At 47.5% G+C, this 22,784-nt stretch overlaps 1 protein-coding gene across 1 annotated transcript in view; it reads left to right on the top strand.

The window, feature by feature from the left end:
• The first annotated feature begins 1,425 nt into the window (after window positions 1-1,425).
• The window catches only part of Usp46 (ubiquitin specific peptidase 46), a 68,468-nt gene continuing 47,109 nt past the window's right edge, over window positions 1,426-22,784 (top strand). Inside the window, exon 1 of the mRNA XM_032915861.1 lies at window positions 1,426-1,596. Coding sequence (XP_032771752.1) covers window positions 1,561-1,596 — 36 coding nt within the window. The 5' untranslated portion in view covers window positions 1,426-1,560. The remainder of the gene's footprint in view (window positions 1,597-22,784) is intronic.

The raw sequence follows: 22,784 nt of genomic DNA, 5'->3' as shown, positions 1-22,784 counted from the left end.
GTTCTGGCCAGTCAGAGTTTGGGTGTTTTATCAATGGTTCCCCTCCCCCAAAGGTACCCAACCTAAGTTTAGCCTTTATCTGTACTATGTGGGTAACACGGAGCTGAGTTGGACACCTGCTCTGTAAGCCTTGTGGAGCTGTCTGTTAACTAATAGTGTAGAAGCTGAAAGAACTATAACTGGCAGCAGTAAAAAAAATGAAAATAAAATTTTGGTAGAATGACTCATCGTGAGCAGACATATTAATCCTTCTACACACTGAAAAGTACAGTATCCACGTGACTTCCCCCCTTCAGTCAGTAGTGTTCGTCTTCTATTTCCACCCCAGGTCCTAGAAGAATTACCAATGGATGGCTCTCACATGTTATGTATATAACCCTGCGGCCTCCTCCCCCCCACCAGTATGTTACTCTTGGCTACATAAAGATGTCTTCAATTATATTAATTTCTCTCCTAATTTAATTTCCCACAAAATACATTGGTTCAAGAATTTATCACGTTTCACACACACAGCTTCCCTGCAAAAACCATGGGACGGCAGACGCACAGTTATTCCCCATGTTTGAAATGGACTTTTTCAATTTTCATGAATGTATCCTTCAAGCCGTGTACAATGTGCCCCCTGAGCCTGCAGTTTTGGCCTCTGTGGGAATGTGTGAAAACTCAAACAGCACCCAATCTCACAAAACTGAGATCAGGAGCTCCCCGGATGGGGGATACAAAAGTTTTGTTTTGGTATTTCCTGGACAGCCTCTAGCACCGCCCAGAACCTGGCCATTTCCTCTGTACCTTCTAATGTCACAAATCTCCCGAGTGGGGCTTTCCTACACCCGGAATACTTTCCTTTCTGGGAACCCTTTTCCAAGCAGCTGGGTTACTGCTGGTCAGGGCTTTCTGGCCACGCCCATGTCCTGGTCTCATTTTACTTTTTGGGTTCCGGCGGATGCCATCTGGCTAGAACCCTGGAGAGAAACTTTAAAGTTGGACTACGGTTACCCTTACTCCCTTACACCCGTACTCATCAGCTCCCCTAGCTAATCTCTAAAAGCCCTGACTGGTTGGAGACCAGCAGGAACAGGCAGAGGGAAATCGGGAAACGAGCATGCCCGTGTCCCCCTGGTGTAGGTCCCCAGCCTACGATCGGCCAGGGTCCAGTGTCCTGGGTCCAGTGTGAAGGCCGCGGTGCTGGGTTCGTTGGGGACTGACCTAGCGGTGCAGCTGGCACGGAGCGGTACCCCAGGGCAGGGGAGCAAGAACATCTTTCAGCCGGGTTGGGCGACCGAGTCCTGGCGGACGCGGGAACGTAGCAGCGGCCCGGTTCGGCGCCTCCCGGCTCTGGGCTCCTCCTCCGCCGGCCGCGGCCCGGCTGCGTCGCTCCGCCACTCCCCGCCCCGCGCCGCCGCCCCGCCCTCGCCGCCGCCCGGCCTCGCTCGCCCAACCCCACTGCAAGCCGGCCCCAGGCCGCCTCGCCGCCACCCGGCCTCGCTGCGCGCCACCATGGACAGTCCCGTTTTCCCCTGGTAAAGATGGCGGTGCGCGATCGCTGCAACCTTTAGACTAATGACTGTCCGAAACATCGCCTCCATCTGTAATATGGTGAGTGGCCGCCGAGCCTCCGGGGGTCGCGCCCGCAGCGAGCCAGGCAAAGAAAGGGAACCCCGGGCTGGAGCTGCTCGCGCGCCGCGGTCGTGGGGGCCGCGCGGTCAGAAGTTCCCGGCTCTGAGGCTGGGCCAGCTGACCGCAGTCCCCCGCCTCTGTTCCAGCCGGGGACCCCGAAGGGATCCCAGGGATCCCCAGGGCAGCCCCATGCCCCCGCCCTCGAGTTGTGGTGCGGGCGGTGGGTGGGGGTGGAGGGTGCGAGGTGCCGCACACCGCTGTCCCGAGGGAGGACCGTGAGGGTGCAAGCCTGGAGTGGGAGGAAGTAGATCCTCCTGGTGCAGTAAATAAACCCTTCCTGGACTCACGGACTGTCCTCTGCTCCTTTTGGAGTTCAGCCTCGATTGTATTTAAGATTCACTTTGCAATAGCAGTGTTCTTACCAGGAGAAATCGGATAGACATAAAAAAATCCAAGTGAAGAATCTGGTTAGAGAAGCGAACTAAAACCTGGAAAGCACAGCAATTTGTTCTGGAGGCCTCAGTTTCCCCACCTGCATGCAGGAGATTGTAAGGCAGGCCCTAGGAGTGAGGTGACTGTGGGTGTGAGGAAGTCTGCAGGGGTCATCCTGCCCCGCCTCCTCTCCATTTAGCTTGGGCACTGCCTCGCCTGTCTGAGGGGGTGGGGGGGGCGGGGAGTGTTACCCAGCGGTCACTTTAATTTGGAGTTTCCCCCCCAACTACCTTCCCGTTCTGTTTAGTTTCCTAGGGACCAGTTCCAACCTTTGGGTCCCCTGAGTGTACTCAGCTGGCACCCCCACTTGTGAGAGCCTCAGGGAGGTCAGTTTGGGGTCAGCATTACCTTTGGTGTGGGGCTTGAGGGTGTGTGCTCTGCCTGTACTCTCTGGATCCTCCTCTCCCGCTTTGAGCCCCTCCAAACTGGAACACTGCTGGCTGTTGGGTTTTGTTTGTTTGTTTTTGCCATTTTGGAGGACACCCCCCCCCCGCCCCTGCCACCAAGTTAGATAGTAATCCTAGCATGCAAAGGGAATCTGAGGAGGTCTGATTAAGTAGGCCTTAGGTAAGGTGATCTGGCTGCCCTTCCCCCATCACACAGCTCTTTAAATCTTCTGTCCCACATTCTGTTGCAAGATCAACACATGGCACAGAGCATTAAGGAGCCATGTGTTAGCTCAGGTGGAGTTGAGACCTGCTGGGGCTGGCTCTAGCTTTCTGCGCTGGTCGCCAAGAGTGATGGTAACTGCCGGCTTGGTACAGGTCTCCTTAGATGACGGGGCCTGTCACCTTGCCATCTCCCCTTTCTGCTTGAAGACACAGGTTTCCTGCTTCTTCCTGTCCAGTGACATTAATGTGGCTGGATGCCCTGAGAAGCCAATGCATTTCTTCTCCGTGTCTCCGCTGTAACCAAGCTCATGTGGAGAACTGGGAAACCACAGTAGTTTCAATGCTGTATCTCCTGCCTGTGGGGGTGGCCGCAGGCCTACAGCCTCCTGAGGCTCAGTGCCTGCTCCTGGTTCTGCTCTTGTCCAGTTTGCTTTCAATGACACCTCTCAGTATTGAAGCAGAGTGGAAACCGGAGAGCAAGCCTGTCCCAAGAGGAAGTCTGCCTCCGGCTTGTTCTTGCCCTTACTGTGGCTAGGACTTCTTGGCACACCTGGACAGAATGTCACAACCTGTTTTCAGTGACACTCAGCCAGGGAGACAGGCTTCTGGGAGGACAGGAGAGGAATAGGCCAATATTGTGTCAGTAGAATAAACACTTCCTGTGACCAAGTTAATTCTCACCCACCCACCCACCCACCCACCCCACCCACCCACCCCACGTCCGATTGTGAAGTAAATCTAATATGTTTCTGTGTAGACACTGTCTTGGGCAAATGGAGAAATGTTTGCATTCTAATGTGAGACTCTAGGTTCGCTCCTGTTTTTGTACTTATTTGTGGGGCTCCTTAGCCCAGGTAGACTTCCAGCATGACATCGCCTTTAAGCACTAGATGACAGACAGAGGTGTTCTGCTCCATCCAGCTTTCAAGTCCCACCTCCAACACCTCGGCCTCGTGCCCTTGAGCACTTTGATAGTCTTTGCCTCAGCTTTCATTTGTAAAAATGGGCCCATAATGGCTGCAACCCAGGGGGGAGTTCCTGGGGTTCAGGGCCCGGTATGTGATAAGTTCTCAGTGAGTGGCAGCGGCTGTGGTCAGTACCTTCTTTCTCTTACCTTCCAGTCTGTTTTAGGGGCCGTGAGAATTTGTCTTCTTCTCCTACTTGAGTATAAACAACCCATTGGGTCACTTAGGCAGAGCAAGCTGAATGACTCTGTGGAGGAGCTGGGGTGGGAACTGGAAACCCCGCCCCTTATAAAAGCCGCTCAGGTCACTTCTGCCCCTCCCATTGGCATTTCCCAGAGGAGCAGGCTGGTACTGAGGAGACTGCTGTCTCTCTGTGCACAGTGGGATAAAACCTTACTTGAGCATGAACTGTTTCCAGGTAGGTGTCTTCCAAGCCTCTCTGTCACTGGGTTTCTCGATGAGCCTCTTACTTGAGCTTTACAACTTTCTCCCTTTGCCCCAGCTGGTATGAGGAGCGGGGAGTGCAGGCAGGGACTGCTTGTTTGCTTGTTGTTTGTTTATATTTATTTACTTGACACTGGATGGCTCACAACCCGGCTTCATGTACTCTCCCACCGAGCAATATACCCAGGCTGCCTTTAGAAAAGTAGATATTTGGTCTATTTTAAACATCTTCTGGTGTGTGTTCCGAAAGAGCGTTTAAAGGTATTCTCTTCTTGGGGAACATAAACCAAGATCAACCAAGATCTAGCCCTGAGAGACTGTCTCTTTTCCTCTATTGAAGGAGCTCCCAGGAGAGCTTAAATAATCCTGGAAGCAAGTCGTTCCTTCAGTAAGGTCTAAACACCCCCTTCCTTCTTCTTACCCCCCCCGCCCCCCACACACTGAGGTACTTTGAAAGTTTAGACCTGGTTCACATTTAGTTCTTGTAAATGCCCTCCCTTAGCAATGCCCTATCAGCTCCCTTGGGGCGAGTCGGTCTGACCACATGGCCATGTGTGGTTGGAGATGGTAAAGCTCGTTTGGCTGGTGTGTTGTAATTTTTGAAAATGCCTCAGCTGCTACCAGGCCCAAGGAGATGTCCCCTGCTGATAATCCTCGGTTGTTTAGAGCAATGTATTCTGCTCGCTCTCTGTGTGTTTCGCCATCCTACAAATGGAAGGTATCACTTGTGCTTATGTGCTGTTTTGTTCCCTGTTTGAATTGAGGAATTTTCAAAAAATGAAAAAAAAAAAAAAAAAAAAGAAAAAGGAGCGAGTGTGACTTGTGCTGGTGTGAACTCGCCTAAGCCATTCTCTTCTTCATTTCATTTGTTAATAGTGCTGTTGAGATGTATTTGGGGGTGGGAGATGCTTGTATGAAGTAGTAGGTTTTGGGAGGGGACGGTGGAACATGTAGTTTAGGGGTAGAATGCTTTGCTTAGCCGGTGGGAGGCTTGAGTTTTGTCTCCAGCAGTGTGTGTGTGTGTGTGTGTGTGTGTGTGTGTGTGTGTGTGTGAGATGTTGTACTGATGAATGACACACAGTGTTAGTGCTGGCACATACATACTGTTTGCAGGTGTTTAATGAATGAGGAAATAAGTCCGCAGTCCCTAGGAGCTCGGTCCTTCACTGGTGGCCTCACGTTGGAAAAAGATAAAACAGTTCCAATACAGTGTGATAACCACACAGATGGGTGTGAACCGGATCTTAGACGCAGGGAAGTGGTCGCCCCGATGGGCACTCTCAGAGTCGTCCTGTAAGAGCCGCACACTTTCTGTGTGGGGTTCCTACTTTTCATGAGCACGTGATCATGAACTGGCGCTAGTAGGAACTGGCGCTGTGGGACTGGGTTCATTCCATACCGTGTTAACCTGCACCTAGCCAGTACGGTATTGGTAGCCTTTGGAAAACTATACATCTGGGACCTTAATTTTTCTCATCCTGTGCAGTACAGTTTTGGTCCTAAGTTTTTCTTAGTGGATAATGTTTCTTAAAGTCTCTCCTCTTTTAACTGGCCCCGTCACTTCGGTTCCTAACTCCCTGTGTCAAACCTTGTTGAACTTAGCAGATATTGGTGGTTTAACAGGGATCACCCTAGGATGTTTTCCCAGGCCCATTTGTGTGCTAGATTTGAACCCTTTTGTGGGTGGAGTTGCCTCCAAATGAGGATAAACAATAAACATTGGTGGCCAAGCTGGCGACTTGATCTTATGTGCATAATCTGTGTGTCTGTACACTGTGTGTGCCTGATGCTCACAAGAGGGTGTAGGATCCTGGAACCAAGGTACCCGCAGTTGTGAGCTGCTCTGGGTGCTAGGAACTGAACCCAGGTCCTCTCTAAGAGCAGCTACTGAGCAGTCCTCTCAGTCCCCAAACTGAGAATTTTTATAAGGATCATTTAATCTTAATACGTCAACGTCCCTAAAGAAAGTGGTTTGAGGATGATCAGAACTCTGTTTTAATGAAAATAAAGAGGCCAGTCTCTCAATGCGCCTGAAGAGATAACTTATTTTCATGACTCATGCGTTCTGTTTGCGAAGATAACTGGCCGCTGGATGTGGAATTTACTGTATCAGTGAGAAAAGGTTACAGTTATGAATGAGGGTCCATTCTGATAGTTGTTAGGTGTTTAATAAATGCAGCCTGAGGTGAAGTGGGTTAATGTTTAAGGAGAAAAAAAGAATTCTGCTCTCCTGACCTTTCAGGTCTAATATGCTGTAGTTCATTTTAGGTCAGAACCTGACAATTAAGTCTGCAGAATTTTCTGTTTTCCTTGCACTCCTGGGAGAAGACAAATTTGAACACCAGTATTTGGCTAGAATTGAAGATTGTTAGACCTTTTCTGAGTAAGAAGCCTGGTGTTCTACTTAACCACACACTTATTCATCTTCACTACTGTGAGACCTTCATGTGTTTGGGTTAAGCCGAAAGGAATTTTGAACTTTCATTGCCTTTACAGTTAAGAGCACTTTCTCTGCTTAGATGTGGGTCTCTTGCCCGCTAGTATCTGAGCCTGGTCTTTGCAATTAGTTGAGGTTTTCTGATGCCATTAAGCTCAATGGTATCAACAGAAAGACACCTCTTTCTGGTCTGAGCTCGGCTCTCCCCATGAAGCTAGTCCGAAGCAAGTTGACCGGAGGAGCTGTGAACAGTGGTATCTTTTAATCTGGCTAATTTGTATGGTCTAAATACTTTCTTGCAAGTTGTTAACAGTTAAGTGCCATTTGTCGTGATATCAATGCTTGCCTAGGGGTTTGCAAGGCCTTGATAGCCTTTGCAGAGAAAATGCCCCCAAATAAACCAGCACAGACTTATCATTTGCTCTCGATGGTTCTATGGGCTATATGCACTGTTGCTGGTCTGGGATCACGCGTTAACTAATGGACATTATAAATCCCATGTTCGCCATGGTAGTGGGTATGATTATTCGCTCTGCATTCCTATATTCAGATATCCGATCTGATTCCTACAGATCAAGGGCTGGGGACCTGTTGGTTCCTGATGCTTGTCTTGCTGTCCATTGGTCCAGCACCCCTCAAGCCACCCCGCTCCCTTTCAGAATTCACAGAGTAAATAAACTCAGTCCTGGGATTCCTTCTTAGGGCGGAGGTGAACTTTAGACATCCAGAAAGGTATGTGAAATAATAGTGCAAATAGCCAGCACTCCCTACCCAGGGAAGAAACGAGCTATGCCGAACCCAGTTAAAACCTTACGAGCATCTCCAGGTCACTGCTCCTCTCCCCAGACATAGTGGCCATTATCCCAAATTTGACAATTTATCCTGTGTTTCAGAATTTTACCAGATATGTGTGCACCGACAAACCAGATACAGTACTGATTCGTGTGTTTTAAACGAACCCTGTAAATCCGAGCTTATTCCAGTTCTCTAGTATTAATTAAATAATTCTGAGTTTTATTACCAAGATACTACTAATTCTCGTTTATCTGCTGTATCATAGTCCTTCAAATGAATGTGCAGCCATATATTTAATTTATTAATAGTTGCAGGGCTTACTTTTTTGATCAGTGTACTTCAATGTTATAAACAGCCTTAGACTCTTCTTCCTGTGGAAATGTTTGCAGTCTCTCTGTGGTAACCGTCCAGAAGGGGATTGCTGGGTCAAAGGAAATGGGCATCTTCTGCTGTAATACATTGCCAGGTTGCTCTCTGAAGCAGTTGCACCAATCCGCGTTCTAGCCAGCGGTGGTTGGGGGAGGGGCCCTAGTGGCTCCGTACGCTTGCTGACACTCGATATTGTTAGATATGGCATTTTGCCAATCTTGATGGGTGTGAAATTGCATCTCTGTGGTTTAAACTTGCACTTTATTCTCCACTAGCGAGGCTGAACAGCTCATGTGTGTACTGCCATGCGACGTTTCTAATTCATGATCAGGGTTGGTGTTGTCTGAACACAGGGCATGGGATGGTGAAGAGGAAGATCAGGGAGACCAAAGCAAAAGTCAGGGAAAGTGGGGGTGGGGGTGGGGGTGCCGTGGCAGCTCGGAGGTGGTGGACACCAGTGGAGATGTCCTGAGCCCCATTCGGATGCGAGTCCATGTTTTGTTTGAATGAGATTGGCCTTGGTAAAAATCATGTCAGGCCTCTTCTGGCGTGCACAGCTGTAGGGCCGGACTTGAGTTTTCCTGTTGACCCAGTTGCTGTTTGAAGATCTTTTAGAAACTGGTCTTATTCTAAAAGCACATTTCTTTGTCCTTTGGGGTAGATTTTGTGCACAGGAAGCCAGCGTTCATCAGGTCTGTCTTGAATGCTCTGGTGCAAGTGTCGTGTTCACTACCAGAAAACATTCCCTTCACCCCAACTCCGGAGCTCTGTGAAGCCCAATGAGCTTAGTCCCCTCACTGAGCACAATAGGTGCCAAAACGACCTATAATCCAGTGGTTCTTTGTGTACCAAAGAATGGAGTGCACTTGTGTGTTCTCTTATTAAGAGTCCAGACTCGGGAGAGATTTTGAGTGAGCAGATCTCAGGCGGGGCCCTGGAACCTGCATTTTCAAATGCCTAATCTTAACTTCCACTCCGCACACACTCCCAAGGACCATGATTTGAGAAATACCAGCTTCCTAGGTGACAGCCCCAAGCTCTTAAAAATATTGTTTAGAGGAATTACCTGCCATGTGAGAGGTTTTTAAAAATCAATGTAAAATTATTTAAGGCAGTGATTTAACCTCAAAAGCCAGAGAGTGTTGCTGTTTTCCTGTAGCGTTTCTTGACATTAAACAATTAGGCTTTCTGTTTTCTTGTTTTTGTTTTTTAATTTTCTTCTTCTCTCACAGAGGTTTCTTGAGTACTGGTTGTGTATCACTCGTGTAGCCTTTAAAAGAAACTTTAAGAAATGAAATCATAAAACATCAACAAAAGTAAGAAGAAATGTAACATTTGTCATATATCTAGGTTTCTACTTTTCAGAGTTAATAGATAACAAAATGTAGCCATATTTAGTTGTTTTTTGTTTGTTTGCTTTTCAGACATAATGCTTAGAAACCAACTCTCAACACCCTTTCTCTTTGCTTCACCTCTCCTGCTAGGACAAACCATTTCTGGAGTTGAAGTGGCTGGCATTCACCATGCACGCCTTTTCTTTGTGATTCCCTAGGCTGTGTCTGTCAGTGTTTGTGTGCAAGACTGTCCAGCCTTTTGCAACTCTTTGGCTTTGCTCAACAATTAGGGCTGCACATAGGTTGACTCAGAAATCCAGTTTACTCGTCCATTGCTTGGTGACATTGCTCTTCGACTTGGCCATGGGTCCATTGTTGGTTCTCCTCTTCAGGGCAGGTTCAGTAGCTTCTAAAATACTCTGTGTTGAAAAGAGCGATGCAGTGGATGTGTCTGCTGTCTTCGTACCTGGGCCTTCATTTCTTCATCCTACAGTCCTGCAGTAGATCGTCCTCTCTTAGGATGTGTCACCTGCAGCTTTACAAGGGGCTGTGCTTTGGATACAGGTCTCCTGTGTTTCTTGAGGGTTCATGTGTTGGAAGCTTGGTTCCCCAATAGGATGGTGGGGCCTTTAAGAGGGGGAACCTAGAGGGAGATGTTAGGTCATCACGACATGCCCTAGGAAGGGGCTGATGTTGTATTTCTTGGATTCTGCTGAACAGTTACATGAGTTGCCGTAAGAGGGGTCTCGATGGAGCAAGCCCAGCCCTTCTCTGGGCTCTGTCTCATCCTGCCTCACAGCTTGATCACTTCTGGCCACATGCGCTCCTGTCATTGTGAGCCATGCACAGAGGCTTTCTCCAGAGCCCCTGCCATATGCCGTTTGACGTTCAGCCTCCAACACTGTTAGCTTAGGGCCAGAGAGATGGCTCGGCGGGTGAAGGCGTTCGCTGCCAAGCTTGATGGCTTGCGTTGGATCCCCGAGACCCATATGGTGGAGAGAGAAAACCAATTCCCACAAATTGCCCTCTGACTCCACAAGCTCCCGGTAGCACTCGGGCTCCCATACATGTGTATGTTCATGCATGTGAACACCCACAAAGTGGGTAATAGAATATATAAAAATATGTTATACAATTATAGCATATGTATGATTTAACTTTAAAAGTATAAGCTAAATAAATCATCTTTCCTGCCTGCCTTTCACTCATTCTTTCATTCTTTCTTTTTGGTTTTCAAGGCAGGGTTTCTGTTTGTTGCCCTGGCTGGTCTGGAACTTGCCTTGCAGACCAGAATGGTCTCGAACCTAGAGACCCCTCCCTCGCCATGTCCTGTCCCCGTCCTTCCCCTCCCCCACCACGATCTCCCAAGTGTTGGGATTAAAGGTGTGCACCACTGTGCCTGGCTCTCTTTTCTTCATGAGACTTGGCCTTTGGGGCATTCTGTTACAGTAGTGGAAAATGGAGTCAATACATGAAGTATTGTCAAAGTGGTTCTGTTGGTAGGAATTTGATACTCAGCTGCAAAAGGGCCTTGTACTTCAGAGTTTCTGACTGTATAAAGTATATCAGTCTAGATTGGTCGTGTGTGTGTGTGTGTGTGTGTGTGTGTGTGTGTGTGTGTGTGTGTGTGTGTTGTTTAAGTATCATGGTTAATTTTGATGAGCTACTGGGGTTGTTAAACCACCATATTTTACAAATCGAAAATGTTATTTTTTTAAGGTACTGTGTGTGTATATGGACAACACCTTTCAGGTCTTTATTCTCTCCTGATGAGGGAACCCGGGATTGAACTCGTGTCATTAGGCTTGTCCAGCAAGCACTCTGCCCATTGGAACATCTCAGTGGCCTTAAACCATGGTTTCGATAGCCCTCTAGGGGAGGAGCTAGGCCATCAGCACAGTGGTTCCCCACCTGTTAGCGCAGTGCCTAGCATGTTTAGGTGATGGGTGTTTAACAAATAATTTTGATGAATAAATAAGGATATCTAGCTTGGTAGAATGGGACAATTACATTGTAGCAGGTGTAGTGGGAGACACTTGTAATTCTAGTACTTGGGAGGTGGAAACTAGAAGACTGGGGGTCCCGAGTTCAAAGCCAGCTTACCTTAAAAAAAAAAAAAAAACTTTTGTTAAAAAAAAAATCAGTGTTCCTCTGAGTTTATAATTGTGAAAATGTTGATTCTGTCTGACAGGCAGGTCTGGAATGAGATTCTGCTGTGTGACAACCCCCTTTCTGGGGAAGCGGGTGCTTCTGGTGGGAGCACAGTCAGAGCGACAAGATCTTAGGAGGATGACTCTCCGCTGGGTACTTATGGGGTCGGGCTTGATATCGGAATATCCTTGGTAAATCTCAGAGCCCGTTTCCTCATCCTTTCCACAAAAGCAGACAGCCAAGTGGCCTCCCTGCTTTCTTGGTCATCGAAGGCATTCCCCTGCGGAAGCACTTGCAAGCTGTGCTGACCTGGGCAAGCTGCTTTTTCTAGTTACCCCCTTCTGATAGTGACTTAGTGTTTGCCGAAAGCACAAACCTCTTTTGTTGTTGTTGTTGTTGTTTGTTTGCTTGTTGGTTTTTTTGGGGGGTGGGGTGGGGGGTGGGGCCTTATGATAGGTTTTCTGTGTGTAGCCCTGGCTGTCCTGAAACTCACTCTGTAGGCAAGGCTGGCCTTGAACGCAGGGATCTGTCTGTGGGGTTAAGCATCACCACACTCAGCTCAGCACAAAACTCTTAATTTCTCAAGGCCCAAGAAACCTTGCTCTCCTTTGGACGTGCCACCTGCGGTTCGTGGGACGCTTCATCTGGCTTTGGGAGTAGTGACCCTCGGGGTACAGAAGCCAACTCTATTCCTTGTTGAGATTCCTCAGGTGCAGCATCTGCCTGTCTCTAAGACACTATGTAGCAGCAGGTGTCCTGGTCAATGAGAACGCCAGGCCACAGGCATTCTCCTGTGGATGGAGATGTGCTCCTGTGGGAATTTCCTGAGGCCTCACCCCTAGAGGAAGAGCTACAGGCAGTCATTGGTTGCTGAGAGGGGAAGAGTTAGTCTTGGCCCCCTGATTATCCGATCCCTAGCTGTCAGCTCTAAGGCACATGTACTTAAAAGTAACATTAAATCAACTCATAGGTTGTATGTGCGTGTCTGTTTATATGTGCAACAACAGTTATCGAGTAAGAGGCCATGAACTTGAGAGTGAGTGGAAGTGACATGTGAGGAGTTGGAGGGAAGGGGGAGGGATAGAAATGATATAAATCCAGCGCTCATGTATGAAATTCTAAAATAAATAAATAAATAAATAAATAAATAAATCCCTTGCCTTCATTCTAACTGTGGGTGGATCGGAGATGGAGGGGCCCTGTCTTGTTGCCTCTGTTGTCAGAGAAACAGCTAGAGAGATGCTCACAGCTCTCTCCTAATCAGCCTTGTACTATAACAGCAGACTGTAGTTTATTCTGCAAGCCAGACCTCTGAAAGTGAATGCCATGCTGGAGATGGCTGTACGGCGTTGGTCACTCCACTCTGCCTGGAATGCGAGCTATTCACAGAGATGCCCAGAAAGTGAGTGCCATTTAAATGCCAGGCTCCAGGGCACTTTGGTAAGTAGAGGGGACTCTGGCTCATTGGTCAGGGAGAATGCATATTGTGTGGGGAAATGAGGGCAAATAGAAAATGTTAGTTCAGTGGCAGTCAGAAACATTTGTGTGTATGTGTGTGTATTTATGTGTGTGTATGCATGTGTACATATGTATATGTGTACATGTCTGTGCATATATATGTGTGTGTATGTGTCTGGGTTCATGAATGTGTTTATGTCTGTGTGTGTCTGTGTCTGCATGTATGTGTTCATATGTATACATGTATGTCTGTGTGTACATGTCTATATGTATATATGTGTGTATGTGTGTGTATATGTGGGTTCACATCTGTGTGTATGTCTGTGTGTCTCTGTATGTCTGTGTGTGTCTGTCTGCATGTATGTGTGTATGTGTGTGTGTGTCTGTCTGCGTGTATGTGTGTGTGTGTGTGTGTGCATGGGTGTACACTGGGGGTGAGGTGCCTTCTATTCTCATTCATCTTTCTCTAGAAAACACCAGTGGAGTAGATCCAATTGCTTAGGTCGGTGACTCTATTTAATTTTATCTTATATGAGTGGATGTTTTGGCTGCATGGATATCTGTGAATGACTTGTAGCCTGTGAAAGCCAAAACAGAGCCTCAGGTCCCCAGAGCTGGGGCTGTTGGAGTTGGTTCTGAGCTGCCATGTAGGTTCCGTGAACCAAACCTGAGTTCTGTTCAAGAGCAACCAGCACTCATGAGTGCTGAGCTGTCTCTCCAGCCCCGGTCAGTGTCTCCCTGCTGATTGTCACCCAAGCTTTTCTAATCGTTTTCTTTAAATCTGTCCATCTCAGTTGAACCTCAGAGAGCTTCCTGAGGGCAGACAGCCCTGTGGCTGAGGTCTGAGAGCCCAGTGTCCCTACCTGTCACAGACTCCTCCTCATCCAATATTGCCTGGGCGAGGAATGAACTTACCCCTGGTCTACCGTGGGGCTCAGACGGAACCAATTATGCCTAGCGCTTCACATGGCACCCATACATTTTGTGCCTCCTTTGTCCATAAGCAGAGGAGTCCAGGTTGCAGGTCTGGAGCCTGGAGTGACACAGGATGGAGATCCCAGGATCCAGTGGAGATCCCAGGATCCAGTGGAGATCCCAGGATCCAGTCTCTTTCTAGTTCAGCAATGTCAGGCAGGACTCCTTGACCTATCCGGGCCTAAACTGAGAGCACCTTTGCTGCAGGAATGATGGTGCAAAGGCAAGCTCGTTGGAACCTAACGTTGGCTTTAGTGAGGGAAGGCAGTGAGCAGAAGGGGCTGTGGCCTCAGATTGACCTGTCCTGGGGATGCCCAGGCTGACTGCACGTAGCCACGCCTTGGAATCTTCAGTTAGGGTGCATTGTGCTTTCTCCTGATAATGGCTGCCCGTGGTCCACGGAGGTCTATTTGGTCATCCAGAGTGCATGCCACCATCTCGGGTTATTTGGTGTGCACTGGTAGGTGTCGGTGACTGGGAAGATCCATGCAGTGCCGACCACAGTTCCTCTAAGTTTTTAAATCAAGCCCTCGAGTGCGTGATTTGCATCCATGTGGCAAAAATTTCAAAGTGTGTAAAAGGAAAGTGTTCAACAGTCCCAGTACCCTCCAGTTCCTGCCTTGGTGGCTGTCAGTATTTATAGCTTCTGTGTTCTCCTGAGGCAGCTTGTGTACACAGTCAAGTGTGTTTTTACTCCTAGTCTTAATCTTTATTTTATTTATTAAAACTTTTTATTTTGGGTTCATCTATTTTGTTTTATTTTCCTTTATGTATGTGTGTGCTCTGCCTGTACATACATATGACCATGTGTGTGCCTGGCATCTTTATGTATGTGTGTGCTCTGCCTGTATATACATATGTGCACCATGTGTGTGCCTGGCATCTTTGGAGGTCAGAAAAGGGCATCAGATCCCCTGGAACTGGAGGGTAGGGCGATTGTGAACCACCATGTGGTGCTGGGAACTGAACCCAGGTCCTCTGCAAGAGCGACAGGTATGGTTAACGTCTAAGCCATCACCTTCAGTCTCTTCCTTCTAGGTTTTAAAAACACAGTCTATTCGGTACACATGGGTTGTCCTACCAGCCCTTTTCATTTATACCCTGTACTCTGTAAAAAGCACCCTCATTCACTAGGCCTCCACTAACTAGCACTTTTCTTCTTCTCTTCCTCCTCCTCCTCCTCCTCCTCCTCTTCTTCCTCTTCTCCTCCTCCTTTTATTTTATTATTTAATTTATTATTTATTTTGGAGGCAGAGTTTCTCTGTGTAGTCCTGGCTGTCCTGGAATGCACAATGTAGACCAGGCTGACCTCCAACTCAGAGATCTACTCACTTCTGCCTTCTGAGTGCTGGGATCCGAGGTGTGTGCCCCCATGCCTGGCGGCTAGCAGTTTTCTTAATCTTTGTTTTTTACCAACGAAATGGTAGCCATGAGAGATTTTGCCAGCCTTCCACTAGCCACAGGTGCAGTTTGTTTTGCAGGAAGTTGGGCCCTAGCAGTTGTCACATAGAAACCTCTTACGCTTGGCTGGTTGGGGGCAAATGACGTCTTGGTGTGTTTTTTTTTTTTTTTTTTTTTTTTTCTTGCTTGCATCTCTTTTACAAGAAGTGTTGCTGGAGGAGCTGTTCAGACGTGTAAGACAACTCAATCTCATTTCCGTGGCTTGCTTTGGGCAATTATTTTCAAAGTCTACAGGAAAGAACGTGCTTTGTTCTTATTTTCAATCTGTCTCAGAGCCATATCTTTTTTAGTAAAATACAATAAAAAAAAAAAAAAAGGATCACTAGCGAAATGAAATAAAAACCCAAAGATACGTAAAACAGAAGCCTCGGTTTTCTTTATGACTCAGCCTGACAGATACAAAATTGCTCTGGCCACTTGTAGATATGCATATGCGTCTCCTGAGCTGAGCTGGGGCTGGTGCTAAGGCTTTCAAGTGACATTGAAGTACCCTCACTCCTCTTTCCCTTTCTTCTCCACCACCATGATCCTTGGCATGAGGGGAGACGACGCAGAGCCTTAGATTTCTTTTACAGTCCACACATTGCTGGTTTTCTTTTGCCATATTTAACGTCTCTAATGGTACCACCCTGCTCTGGAAGTACGTGGTTCCTAGAGGTGGGAAGGCAGCTAATACTCAGCATAGTGACTCTCTCCTCCTGACGCTGGGAGGAGGGGAGACCGGGACGACAGGCTGACATCGAGGGAAGATGATATGGCCGTGCGCTAAAGTTGTGTGGAGCCGCCTTCGAGGCCTTGCGAGGACCCCGCCCCTAATACCACCTCCTGGGAAAGAAATGAGATGAGAGCAGATGGGGAAAGTCGGAGCCAAAGGTGCCTCATCCTGTGGAGGGATCTCGGGGCTGTGGATCGCCAGTGCCGTTCTTGTTTCTGGTTCCCTGCAGTCAGTGGCTGGGTGGCTGTTTTGTCCTCCTCCTCCACTCTTGGCTGCAAAACAGACATGGACTCTGCCGTTTCCCCTATGCTCCTGAATTGAAGTTCACTTCTGTGTGAGGGCTTTGTAGAGCTGGTTTTGACTTTCATCAGCCAGGGCACCCAGCAGGTGTCCTTCACTGCGTATGGGCGACTCCGTGCCGCTGTGTAGTCAGCTGTCCTGGGAGTGGACGATGGGCTTTTGCTGAACAGCGTTACATGAGACCATGCTAGGCTTCTGAGTAACGACACCCCTTCCAGAGTCACATAACTGACAGGAACTCATGCTGTCATGCATCTGTCATGCTGTGCCTTCTTGTGCACGGCTGGCTTCCTGTTGAAGCCCAGAGAAGTACTGAGAAATGGTTCTCTGACCCGGAGCTGGGGTTGAGGAGTTTGGCCGTCACTGAGCTCTGCCTCAGCTCAGACTCAGCTCGGCTTCATCCCGCTCACCCCTCCTTCGCCTGTGAGGTGGGGACAGGGCATGCCCATTGGTGATTTATTGGCAGGGAGAGTCAAGTTCAGTGTTGCTCAGGGGTACGGGAGCTCTGTGGTGATGTTTGCTAGCTCATAACCAGGACGGCCATTCATAACTCTCAGGGATATGCCCAGTCAGCAGCCAGAAAACACTCCTGGCTATCTGCCCGCTCCCTCCACTCACAGCTAAGGAGTTACTAAAAATGTGAACGAAGCACTCTCTGGCCTGACTCGCGGTCAGCGGCTGATTCTGGAGACAGATGTTTGGGTCCCTGGCTCTGCCCTTACTGGCTCAGTGCGCTTGGCAGTCCTCCCTCAACATCTCCCTGTGTAGGATGGAAGGACTTTGCTTTGGGTCTGTGGGTGAGATTACATGAGCAGGCAGACGTGCATCTTGGAGACCTGAGTACATACCATTTGCCATTCCTCCCCATTTCCCCAGGTTTGTTCAGTGGGCAGCTGTGTCAAGTTCTTTCCACAGAAGGCACTGCTACGGGATGGCGTACGGATCAGACATAATCACTTCCTGAGGAGACTCTGGATCTGTAGCGCTGGTGGGTTTTTCTGCAGAGGATTAGATAGTAAACAGTTTAGATTTTGTGGGTCACATCTCTGCAAACAAGTCCATGATCCAATTGTTCTCTTGGAACATAATTGCCATGAACATCCGACCGGTCACAGCTGTATTCCAGTTAAAGTTTATAAAAAAACATCTGGAAGCACAGAGTAGGTCTGAGGGCTGTAATTTGCACACATGCACCTAGTAGGGTGACGTGTCAACTAATAAGTTACTCTGTTACAAATCGGGATAAATGTCAAAAGGAAACACACAGGAAAGGTCTGTGGTCTCAGTTAGGGTCTTACTGCTGGGAAGAGTAAGTTGTCACGACCAAGGCAACCCTCTGGCTTACAGGTTCAAAGGTGCAGTCCATTGTCATCAAGGCAGGAGCATGGCAGCATCCAGGCAGGCATGATGCAGGAGGAGCTGTGAGTTCAACATCTTGTTCTGAAGGCCAATGGACTGAAAGCAGGCTGGCTTCCAGGTATGAGGGTCTTAAAGCCCAAGCCCACAGTGACACACCTACTTCAACAAGGCCACACCTCCAAATAGTGCCATTCCCTGAGCCAAGCATATTCAAACCGTGACAGTCTATGAGGAGGAAGGTCAAGGAATAAGTGACATTGAAGCCACAGAGTGGGGTGGAGACAGCTGGAGAGGGAGAGACAGGGGTGGGACCATGGCCTAGACAGTTCCCTGCCAGGGTCTCGGCCCCATCTGCTCTTGCATGGTTTGAAGGCACGGTGGATGCACTTCAGCTTGCATATGCCTTTGCTCTCTCTAAACCAACTCCAGGTTCCTCCCCGACCCCTTCTTCCCTCCTAGTGCCATCACAGAGAGGTGAGCTGTATAGACAGACTAAGACACTTGTGTTCTTCCTACCCCTGGTCAGCACACCCTTGAGCTCTGCATTCCCTTGCTTTGTCACATTGCTTATAATAGCCAGGCAGGAATTTAGAAGTTGGAGTGGGTAGGACTGCATCTTATTCTATTATTTACTGTTCACTGATCCGCTCCTTAAAAATTAGTTCTCATTTTGCCTTTGAAAATTTAACATAATTTTATTTCTTGGGTAAAGGCTCGGATACAAATGATGGAAAGCCGATTTTTCCTCTGATGTCCTGTTCCTGTCAGCTCCGTGGGTTCATTTCTTTGAAGCAGGTTGTGTGTCCTATAACAGTTTTCTTTATTTCGTTTTACCCATGTGTATGGTTGTGTGCTAGCATGTAAGTCTGCACCAGGTACGTGCCTGGTTCCTAAGGAAGCCAGAACAGGGAGTTGTATCCCCTGGGATTGGAGTCACAGACAGTTGTGAGCCTCCCTATGGCTGCAGGAAATCAAAGACTACTCCTCTTGAAAGAGCAGCCAGGGCTCTCAACCGCTAAGCCATCTCTCCATCCCTTGATGAACATTTTGTAGAAGAGGACTGGGATGTTTTCTAATTCAGAGGATGCCTCTGACATAGGGGTGCTCCTGTATCACACCAATGTCTACCCCAATGGATGATCTCTGATTCAGTGATAGGGTCTGGTCTCAAAAATATGGGGGAGAGTGACTGAGCTAGACACCCACCATTATCCTCTAACTTCCATAGGTTGGCAACACACACATGTACATGAATGCAGACACACACACACACACACACACACACACACACACACACACACACACACACACAGAGAGAGAGAGAGAGAGAGAGAGAGAGAGAGAGAGAGAGAGAAGAATAATTATTGTAAGGATTGCAGTGGGTACACAGAAAACCCTCAAAGTAGTACCTACATGGTTAATGCTCCTTCCCACTTACTGCTGTCTTCATTACTAAGGCACCAGGTTCCTTATTCCTCCTGAGCCTTACTGGAGGCTCTGGACTCATTCTGAAATCGCCAGCTGCATCCTGTCCCTGGTCTGTGGGATGATCGTTGTCACTGGAAGTCCAGGGAGACAGTCTTTTTAAATGTTTCATTTCTCTCCAGACATCTAATTGGTAGAGTAGCTCTTTGAATGTAGAACTAGGGTTTTACTGGCAACATCTACCGCTCCTGTCATCTGTTTTAATTCACTCTCTATAACCAATGACTCCCTCTGTATGTATTTAGATATAATCTTGGGCCCTCCCTGGGTCCCCTTTCTACTTTGTACAAAATTGAAAGAGAGGCAGCGTGTCCTAACGTATGTGAGCTGCCTCTCGGAGATCCAGGGCAAGGGCATTTGTTTCTCTGGCACTGGTCTTTCGCCCATGGTGTGGTCTAGCTCTCTTCCACGGATGCCTCCTGGCCTCTCTGGTCTTGGCTCACACATTACAGGAATGTTCTCAGCACTTCTTACAGACCTTGACCTTCTCAAGATGTTGTGCTTTCTTTCTCTCTGGCAACCTCCCTCCCCTGGAGAAAGCCTAACTTGTTTTCCTTATAAATCGCTTTTAAAAATGGTTTTAAAAAGACATTTCTTTCTGTGCCGTCCTATGCACTCATGATTCATCTTCCAGGAGTTGTTTGTTGTGTGTGTTGGAAGCACCCTCGGTAGTCTCCGGAGATGCTTTGAAAAGCTAACATTATGGTCTTGTTGGAACTGGTCCCAGCTCCGATTCTATTTTTAATAAGATTCTTTGTATTGTTTTTCAAAAGGTTCCCACTTTCTCTCACTGACTGAAGTAAGAATTTTGTTTCTTATGCTTTCGGATCCTGTGATTTTTCCCACAGGGATCGGCTCTTTGTTCAGCCTCTGGTCATGCAGCATTCATATTTTCAGGGCCTCCGATTGCCTTTTGTGCCATTGTACTGGGCACTTGCAACAGGAGGCTAGGCTTTGTGTGGGTAATGAGCGTCACGATTGAAGCAATACTGATAACCTTCACGGTTGCGTCACTTCTCTGTTGTTCTGAAGAATAGGCAGGCCGGACATCAGGACCAGGACCTCTGAGCTCCCAAGAGAGGTGAAGGGACAGAACGCAAAGACAGACAAACACTGGTAAGAAAAGGCAGGTGCTAGTGACGGAGGTAGCCTTGGCTCTCTAGTGTAGAGGATTAGCTTACTAAACGTTTATTAAACATATTAAATGTAAGTCCCAAAATAATACATCTTCATAGTAAAAACTTCAGAGTTGAAAGGATAAAAAGAAAATCTCTTGGAGCTGGAGAGATGGTTCAGTGGTTGAGTAGGTGTTGCTCTTCCAGAGGACCCAGGTTCAGCTTTCAGCAGCCATATGGTGGTTTTCAGCCATCTGTAACTTCAGTTCTAGGGGATCTGACGTCCTCTTCTAATCCCTGTGGCCAGGAGACACCAACAAGTGCACATACAAACATGCAGGTAAAACACACATATACATAAAATGAATAAATCTTTAGAAAAAGAAAAGGAAACCTCTCCGTGACCGGCTCACCCCTCAGCCCTACCCTCAGGCAATATCACTGGTATTTTCTTGACTGTTAGTCAGATGCAGTGTCTGCATCCGTAACCCCAGCTGCTCTGGAGGCTGAGGCAGGAGGATGACTTGAGTCTAGGAGTTGAGCTTCACTTGGGACAACACAGGGAGAGCCTGTCTCAAAGACAAAAACAAAAACCAAAAACCAAATGGATGAAAACCTTACAAACAAAACAAACCCTCAAGCCAAAAGGCAAGGAATTTCTCAAGAATTCTGGCAATTTTCTCTAAAATGCAGGTCTTGAATACAAGGGCTAGACGGGCTTCATTCACCCTGTTCTTCAGAAGGAGAAGAGTGGGAGCACATAGCAGGCACTTGTTCTGTTGACTGAAGAAATGACATTTCCAGGGATGTCCTAGGTACACTGTCACTATACTGCAATTCGCTCATCATTGGTCTTCTACACAGCAGTATTACCTACAAAGGAATGATATATATATATATATACACACACACACACACACATATGTATGTATTAGTTGGTAGAGCATGCAGGAGGTCAATCCCTATACCATAAAATAAAAGCACTGACATGGTTTTTGTTTCGTAGATTATCATAATTATTTAATCAGTTTGAGGTACTTCTAATTTCCTGTTGCTGCAAGGACCATCTGAGATACTGCCTGCTGATTGTCCCTTTAATATCTACTTTCTATTTCTAGGTATGAGAAACTTCTAACTGGCTACACATGCTTATGTAATGGCTGCATTTGCCAGACTCCCTTGCAGCTATGTGACTCCATGACTTTCATTTTGGCCAGAGGGATTATAAGCAAAAGTATCCTTTGTAGTTCTTAAGAGCCTCCTGGTAAGGGGAGCCACCCATTCATTTTCCCCCTTTGCTGTGACAGGGATTATTCAGTGGAAGGAGCTAGATTAGTCATCTGACTCTTGCTCACAGCAAAGTGACAAGTTAGGAAGACTCTGTAGCCACAGCGCTGTGGGTTGTTGCACCAGACCTGCACTGCACCATCTTGGACACTGATATGAAAGAGTCAAATGGATTTCCATTCTGTGAAGTCACACATATGAGTTAGGTCTTCGTTACGCTCTGTATCCACCTGCATGAGTATGTCTATGTATGTCTAAGTAGATTTGCAGGATTGAGGGACATGGTTGTTTAAATTCTCTGTTGCTCCTGCCTAATTAACCTTTAAGGGCCCTCCGTCACTCTATCATGTTAGGTGCCTTTGTGTGTGCCACCGTACCATGGATGTATTTACGTTTAATGGAGATAACCCCTCACTCTGTTGAAGAGATACAAAGATTCATGTTACCAAAAGAAAACATTAGAAGGTAAAAGCAAGACTTTAGTTCCAAATGTCAATGTCTGTTACATTCTGTATCCATGGAAACCGATTCCCGTGTGTCTATGAAGGGAATGGGAGGATGGGGAAGTGATGGAGGATACCACTTACGCTTCCTTGAACAGCACACGGGGAGACTATACAGACCTGGGTCTACACTATCATGCACACAGTTGCATCACAGACATCCCTAACCATCCCTGCCTGTGCCCAGCTGCCTGACCATTCATCCATCCTGTAGGTACTGTGGACCTACTATGTGCTCTTCACTGAGAATGTGGTATCAGGAAGGTTACCACATCATATGTTCTTATGGATTAAATCAAATTATAATGATTATAATGATAATGACTGTCATATTTGGGGGAGACAATGAGTATGAAGAGATGTGGAATAGGTGTATCAGTTTCTTCTTTCTGGTATAAAAAAATTGCCCTAATGGCTAGAGAAATGGCTCGGTAGGCAGGAGTGCCTGATGGACAAGTGTACAAGACCTCAGCTCCCATCCTAGCATCTCAGTAAGAACATAAGTGTGACAGTTTGTTATTCCAATGCTGAGGGGTGAGGCAGAAACAGGAGTATCACTAGGGCTTACTAGCTGCCAGCCTTACTCTAGGTTCAGGGAGAGACTCTGCTTCAATGGAGCGAGGTAGAGAGTGATAGATGATGACACCCAGTGTCCTCCTTTGGCTTCCACATGCATGCACAGAAGTATGTGTACCTGCACACACATGTGCAAATATCACACATACATGCATGCACACACACACATGCACACACACAAATACCACACACATGCATGCACATACACATGCACACATACACATGCGCGCTCACACACACCCCGCCTAAACTAGCAGCTCATAAAAAGCAGGGTGGCCAGATTGCTCACCCTAGAGTGCTCCTGCTTCCTGGCTGTTGGGATTTCTGTAGGCTGT

Source organism: Rattus rattus, chromosome 11 (genome assembly GCF_011064425.1).
Source record: "Rattus rattus isolate New Zealand chromosome 11, Rrattus_CSIRO_v1, whole genome shotgun sequence".
In the NCBI taxonomy this organism is placed as follows: domain Eukaryota; kingdom Metazoa; phylum Chordata; class Mammalia; order Rodentia; family Muridae; genus Rattus; species Rattus rattus.
Note: the sequence above shows the minus strand (reverse complement) of the source record. Positions and strands in the feature narration are given on the sequence as shown.